This window comes from Penaeus monodon, chromosome 27, assembly GCF_015228065.2.
Source record: "Penaeus monodon isolate SGIC_2016 chromosome 27, NSTDA_Pmon_1, whole genome shotgun sequence".
Classification (NCBI taxonomy): domain Eukaryota; kingdom Metazoa; phylum Arthropoda; class Malacostraca; order Decapoda; family Penaeidae; genus Penaeus; species Penaeus monodon.
Genome location: NC_051412.1, coordinates 34,883,112 through 34,883,643, shown reverse-complemented (window position 1 = coordinate 34,883,643; position 532 = coordinate 34,883,112). Strand labels below are relative to the sequence as shown.

General features: G+C 33.5%; 1 protein-coding gene across 2 annotated transcripts in view; it reads right to left on the bottom strand.

The window, feature by feature from the left end:
* LOC119590799 (transcriptional enhancer factor TEF-1-like) overlaps positions 1-532 on the bottom strand; it is a gene marked incomplete in the record, with an annotated part of 156,884 nt that overhangs the window by 2,452 nt on the left and 153,900 nt on the right. For both annotated transcript variants that reach the window (XM_037939524.1, XM_037939525.1), the window contains 2 exon segments: positions 11-177; positions 398-460. In XM_037939524.1, the coding sequence (XP_037795452.1) occupies positions 11-177; positions 398-460 (230 nt within the window).

Sequence of the window (532 nt, the reverse complement as noted above, 5' to 3'; positions counted from 1 at the left end):
GATTACTTACTGGCTTGTGACGCCATAGAAGGTTCCAGACTCGTCCTGAATATTGACATTAAGATCAGCCCAGAACTTGACAAGGAAGAAGGCATTCTGTGGGCCCTTGTCGTAGAGTTCCTTTAGCCCTCCTTTCTTCTCTGGGAATTTATCGTAAATCTGTCGAATGTCAACCGCCTGGAAACGGAAAATGTGCTTAGTATCCCTGTGCTTTGGTAAAAATGTGTATTGTTATCATTTGGTAATTGCTTATTATCTTTATAACATGTATATATACTTGACTAAAAGCACCTTCTTTTTTAAATACTATGTAAAGCATGACCTAGAATATATATGGCAATATCTTCATATACAGAATATTTGTTAAAATAACAAAGACTTATGACTGTTGTTTTACCTCTAATATTGGATCTGCATATGTCGTGGGTCCACCTATGTGAACAAACAGATGCTTCTGATACTGAAAATAAAAAAATTATAATTAAAACTTTTATATACCAAAATCTAAGTTATTTCAAATTCTAAATTTCAA